General features: G+C 68.0%; 1 protein-coding gene across 1 annotated transcript; it reads right to left on the bottom strand.

Annotated features, from left to right (window-relative positions):
- Window positions 1–3: 3 nt before the first annotated feature.
- LOC112123052 (amiloride-sensitive amine oxidase [copper-containing]) lies at window positions 4–4,041 on the bottom strand (the record flags this gene model as incomplete). Its single annotated transcript, XM_026663107.2, has 2 exons — window positions 3,703–4,041; window positions 4–1,521 (listed from the first exon to the last, which is right to left on the bottom strand). Coding segments are annotated over exons 1-2 (1,809 nt in total), but the record flags the coding sequence as incomplete, so codon positions are not given.
- Window positions 4,042–6,193: the final 2,152 nt, after the last annotated feature.

The following is a 6,193-nucleotide window of genomic DNA, read 5'->3' as shown; positions in this document are numbered from 1 at the left end:
GTGCAGCAGGTGGGTGTGCAGGTTGCCCAGCACGTCGCGGTGCACGCGGGAGCCGTAGCGCAGGCCCTGCGGCGTGTAGAAGGTGGCGTGGATGTAGCCGGTGGCGTGCACCTTGGCCTCCAGCACGCCGTTGGGGTAGAGCAGCACGTCCCAGATGTAGTCGTAGTTGTAGACGGTGGCCGTGGTGCGCAGCACCAGCGCCTGCCCCTCCAGCCCCCCGTAGAAGCGGTAGCCGCCCCGGAAGTCGCTGTCGAAGTGGCGCCGCAGGGGCACGCCCGTGGGCAGCTCGAAGAGGCAGAGGGCGCGGCGGTAGCGCACCGGCCCCGCCGCGTCGTACAGGTGATGCGCGTCCAGGTAGGTGGCCACCTCGGGGCAGTCGATGCCGGGCGCCAGCTCGTAGGCCAGGGTGCCCATGCCCCAGGCGGTGTCGATGTACTTGGTCTGCATGGCGGCCGGCGTGCTGCCCCCGTAGAAGGCCACAGCCTCCTGCACGCTCAGCTCGTGGGCCAGCCGCTCGCCGTTGAAGCGCAGGTCGAAGAGCTGCATGCCGCCGGAGGAGCGCAGCCGCAGGGCAAGGCGCCAGCCCCCATACTCCACCAGGTTGCCCTGCAGCCGGTAGCGCTTGCCCTGCGGCTCGCACACCTTGGCCCCGTGCACGTCCGTGGGGGTGCCGGTGCCGAAGTGGCCGCGGGGCACGTAGGTGGAGAAGAGCAGCTCGGGCGTGGGCGGGCGGGCCAGGGCCAGCTCCCCACGCTCGTAGCGCCAGGCCAGCTCCTGGGCGCTGGCGAAGTACTGCCCGTTGTACCAGAGCTGCTGCAGGGCCCAGCGCCGGGGGTCGCGGGAGCGGTGGTCCAGCAGCAGCTCCAGCCCCACGGGGTGCAGGAAGTGCCCCTCCACCAAGCGCTGGAGGATGAGCCAGGAGCGGCGCTCGCCGGGGCCCAGCCCGCGCGGCGCCACGTCCGAGAAGGTCAGGCAGCGCCGGCTGCAGTTGTGGTACCAGAAGCCGGTGGTGTCACGCAGCAGCCGGTACAGCGGCTCCGTCAGCTCCACCAGCCTGCGGTGCATCAGCTCGTATTCCAGCAGCGTGACGGGCCGCGCGGCGAAGGGGATGGGCCGCCCGCCCTTGTAGCTCACGGCCCGGTAGTAGCTGGGCCGGGGCAGGGGCCCCACCACGAACTCGGTGACGTTGGGCTGGGCCTGCTCCCCGAAGAAGACGATGGCGCGGGCCAGGCGTGGTGGGCGGGGGCTGCCCCCGTCCAGGAACTGCAGGGCCTGGCTCTTCCGGGGCACCTGCAGTTCCACCAGGAAGAGGCTGTTGCTGGCCAGCGAGTCCCCGTGGTCGGCCACCAGCCCCAGCTCCGGCCGGCTCAGCAGGAAGCTCCGCACCGCCCGCAGCTCCGCCGGGCTCAGGTCGGCAAAGATCGACGCCCCCAGCTGGGGCGCGGGGCTGGCGCTGGCCAGGACGCCGAGTGCCGCCACCACCCACGCGAGGGTCTCTAGCCACATCCTTCCGCTGGGAACCTGGGCACCAAGAGGGGCTGGTCAGAGCGGGGCAGGAGCCGGGCCCAGTCTGGTCCCACCGCCCCTGGCCAGCCCAAGCTGCAGCACCCCACACGGGTCGCACTGGGCTTGGCACACCCAGCTGGGGGCTCCGTGCCCGCCTCAGCAATCCTGGGCTCAGCCCCCGCAAGGGGCCGGGCCATTGGCTCTGCAGGGGGAACTGCTGGGGGCAGCTTCCATGGGCAGGCAGCACCACAGGGCCAGCCACGGGGCAGACAGCCCGGGCGACCCGCACTGCACCCCATGCCAGGAGCTGGGGAAGACAGTGTGGGCCCTGCCCTACCCCTCAGGGCCCCGGGCAGGCCCAGCTCCTCAGCTGGTCACCCTCCCGGGCATGTGCCAGGGCACCTTCCCCCGCTCCCTCCAGCCCAGTCTGCTCTGCCGGTCCCTGCTCACGCTGCAGCGTCTGCAGGGGACACGGGGAAGCCGGGCCTTGGCTGCCAGCCCGGGAACGCCGCGGTTCCTGGGGGGGCAGAAGAGGGGGAGCTGTACGGTGACCGAAGGGGCAGGATGGTCTAGTTATTATGTAGAATCACAGAGTCGTAGGATTGGAATGGACATCGACAGGTCCCTGGTCCGGCCTCCTGCACTCACGCCAGGGCTAAGTATTATCCAGACCATCCCTGACAGGGATTTGTCCAACCTGCTCTTAAACATCCCCAGTGACGGAGACTCCACAACCTTCCCCCGGCAATTTATTCCAGTGCTTAACCACCCTGACAGGTAGGAGGTTTTTCCTAATGTCCAACCTAAACCTCCCTTGCTGCAATTTAAGCCCATTGCTTCTTGTCCTGTCCTCAGGGGTTAAGAACAACCATTTTTCTCCCTCCTCCTTGTAACAACCTTTTATGTGCTTGAAAACTGTTCTCATGTCCCCTCTCAGTCTTCTCTTCTCCAGACCAAACAGACCCAGTTTTTTCAATCTTCCCTCATAGGTCATGTTTTCTAGACCTTTCATCAGTTCTGTTACCCTTCTCTGGACTTTCTCCAATTTCCTGAACTGTGGCACCCAGAACTGGACACAATACTCCAGCTGAGGCCTAATCAGCGCGGAGCAGAGCGGAAGAATTACTCCTCGTGTCTTGCTTATAACACTCCTGCTAATACAGCCCAGAATGATGGTTGCTTTTTTTGCAACAGCGTTCCACTGTTGACTCATATTTAGCTTGTGAGCCACTATGACCCCCAGATCCCTTTCCGCAGGACTCCTTCCTAGGCCGTCATTTCCCATTTGTACGTGTGCAACTGATGGCTCCTTCCTAAGTGGAGCACTTTGCATTTGTCCTTCTTGAATTTCATCCTATTGACTTCAGACCATTTCTCCAGTTTGTCCAGAGCCGTTTGAATTTTAAGCCTGTCCTGCAAAACACTGGCATGTCCCCGTGTCTAAGTGCCGGGCACGGGACTGGTTGACCTACGGAGGGTCCCTTTCAGTGCACACGTCTGCAATTCTGTGCACCCTGCCAGGCCCTGCCCAGATACTTGCTGTCAGGATTAGCCACATAGTGCGGCCCGGGCTCGCTGGCAGTACAGCAGGCAACCAAGAGGAGCCCAGGGCTGGGCTAGCAGGGGCTGCGGGTCGGGAGTGAGGGGCACCGGCAGAGCTTGGGGCTGCATGGGGCAGTTGTGCCCAGAACCCTGCAGGGGGCTGGGCAGCAGGGCTCCCCTGCCCCCCAGCTGGCTCCCCACAGCCTCCAGACTGGCCTCTCTGGGGCTGCTGGCAGCACTAGCCAGCCCCTGCCCCTGCCCCGACTCAGCCCTGAGACTCCCCATGTGGCCAGTGCCAGGGGCACTGGCAGGTAAATGCCCGGAGCTGCCTGGCCTGGGGGCACCTGCTGGGGGACCCTCTGCCCTCTGCCTGCCCCTTCTGGGCTCCAGCCCCCCAGCCAGTGCAGCTCCCCCATGTCCCTCCCATCAACCTCGATGCATCCCCAGCCCGTGGGCATCTTGTACCCTGTGCACCCCCAATCTCCCCCCATGCACCCCCATCTCACCCCCCCGTGCACCCCCATCTCACCCCCCTGTGCACCCCTCATCTCCCCCATGCACCCCATCTCCCCCCGTGAACTCCCCATATCACCCCCTCATGTACCCCCCCATATCACCGCCCCGGCACCCCCCAGCCCAGCCGGTGTCGCTCACCTGCAGCCCCTGCTCCGCTCTGGCTCTGTGGCTGCAGCACCGGCTCTGCCCCATGCCCCGCTCCGCCCACCGCCCCCCCCCCAAGCGGGGCCGAGGGATGCCATTGGCTGGCTTGAGGGGGGGGGTGCGGCAGCTCCTGGCCCAGGGCCTAAGCTGGACGGGGGGTCCAGACCCCCCCAAGGGGAGAGGAGATGACGATGGTCTCAGAGACAGCGGGTGTGGAGGGTTGGGAAATACCCACCCAGGGCTTCTGAGAGCCCCCCCGGCCCCCAAACCCCACGCCTCTGCCATGGCCTGGCACGCTGCGCCCTGCCACGGCCTCTCACACCCTGCCCCAGCCCGGCACGCTGCACCCCGCCACGCCCTCTCGCGCCCTGCCCCGGCCTGGCACGCTGCGCCCTGCCCCGGCCCGGCACGCTGCACCCCGCCACGCCCTCTCGCACCCTGCCCCGGCCTGGCACGCTGCGCCCTGCCCCGACCTGGCACGCCGCGCCCCCCCACGCCCTCTCGCACCCTGCCCCGGCCTGGCAGCTGCACCCTGCCCCGGCCTGGCACGCTGCGCCCCGCCACGCCCTCTCGCACCCTGCCTGCGCTGCTCTTGGGGGTGGAGGGTCTCTGCTGGGCGTCCTGACCACCAGAGCCTGCGCCGGGGCTTCACCGAGGGCGAGATCGGCCCAGGTGCTGGCAAACACAGCAGAGCAAACAGCCCGGGGGCACCAGGGCTGCCCTGGGGAGGGGCTGGGCCGAGCGCACCAGCTCTGTGCGTCAGAGCCACCCTGCCCCCCGGCTCCGAGGGGTCTATGCTGGCGAGTTCATGGGGGCTCCGTCACTCAGCCCTGGCGCCAGCCCTGACCCCAGCCGCGGGCCCCCCGGACAAGAGCCACTATCCCCGGGCCCCGCAGCCAGCGCCCCCCAGGGTCTCCATTGCCCACTGTACGGTGGGGGCTCCGGCGGAAGGGCACCGGCCCCTGCCAGGGAGGCCAGCGGGCACCACAGGCCCTGTCCAGCCCCCACGGCCAAGCCCCCTTCAGGCAGCGCCCCGGGCGATGGGCACCCGCAGGGGTCACTCCCTCTCCCCCGCCCGGGTTAATGGGTAACCCGCTGGAGCCAGGTGATGACGCGGGCCCTGTGCTGGGATCGGCGAGTCCTGTCCCCCGGGAGCTCTGGCCCCATGGCCGTTGTCCTCACCCCATGGGGCCAGTGATAAGCTGGGCCCTGCTAGCAATTGGCTGCCCCAGCTGCTCTGACCCCGCGATCAAACTCCAGGGCCACCCAGTGCCGCTGGGAACAGGCCCAGAGCCGCCAGGATGGCTGGCCAGAGGGGCCACTCCTGCCTGGGGCCTGGGCTCATGCCAGCCCCGGCCCCCCCTCAGGCGATACCAGCACGAAACGCCTTCCCCTGCCCCCATCCAGAGCCTGGGTTCTGCTCCCCCTGCCCCAGGGCACAGCCCTTGTGACCCCGCGGGCAAGGCAACCTGGTGCCCGGGTCACTGTGTCCCCTGGCCAGGGAGCCTGGCCTGGTGGCTCTGGACGTCGGGCGCCAGGTCTGCCCCACGCCAGGTGTTTGCTGGGTGGCCGCTGGGCGCCTGCCCTGGCTTTCCAGAGTTCCTTGCAGCAACCTGGGTTTTGCCACCTGGCTTTGGCCGCGCTGCCCCCTGGGGGCTTAGAGGGGGCGGGAGGTACCGAGCTGCCTGGCCTGGCCCCGCTGAGCAGAGGGGCATGTTCTGGTTGCCTGTAGCAGGCTTGCAAGCCTGGTGCCACCCGGACGGGGCTGCAGGCAGCACCATCACCCCTTGAGCCTGCCAGACACTCTCCACTGCCCCCCAGCAGCTGCTCGGGGTGACCCTGAGCTGGCTCCGGCCTGCGCCCCTGGCCAGGTAGGGACGCATGAGCCAGAGCAAGAGAGGGTAGCTGGGGTCCCCCAAATACCAGGGGCCCCAAGAGCCCCTGATTCCTGTGTTGCTTGGAGGGACGAAGGCCCCTGCTCATCCCCACAGGTGAGTCCTGAGCTGCACCCTGCCAGCAACGCCCGCGCTGGGGTTAAACCCTGCCTGGGTGCCCAAGGGCCGTGCCCGTCACAGCTGACAGGCACCTCTCCTGGAGCGGGCACTAATGGGCACACACCTGGCGTCGCCCCTAATGCACCGGGGCAGCCCAGTCTCAAAGCCAGCCAGTCTTGTGGGACCATTGTCTGTGCCCACCACCCCTGGGTGCCCCGCAGTCCTGATGGACTCACAAGCGGCCGTGCCCAGCTGACTGCCTGGCACCCACCTGGTCAGCCCTGGCACGGTACCAGTGTGGGGCAGCCAGCGTCCCGGGAGCCCCGGTGACCTACTCCGGAACCGCAAAGCCTCCCTCCTGCACGTGCTCCGGCCCCACGCTGCTCCCGGCTGCTCTGCTGCCTCCTGCTGGCGCTCTGGAGTGCCTGGGTGCCGCGGTGAGCCCAGCCGTGGGCGCTTTGGCCAGTCCGCAGGGGGACCTGCAGCGGTGG

The sequence above is a fragment of the Terrapene carolina genome, unplaced genomic scaffold (genome assembly GCF_002925995.2).
Source record: "Terrapene carolina triunguis isolate 2854851 unplaced genomic scaffold, T_m_triunguis-2.0 Scaffold32472, whole genome shotgun sequence".
Classification (NCBI taxonomy): Eukaryota; Metazoa; Chordata; order Testudines; family Emydidae; genus Terrapene; species Terrapene triunguis.
This window is presented reverse-complemented; position numbering and strand designations above follow the sequence as displayed.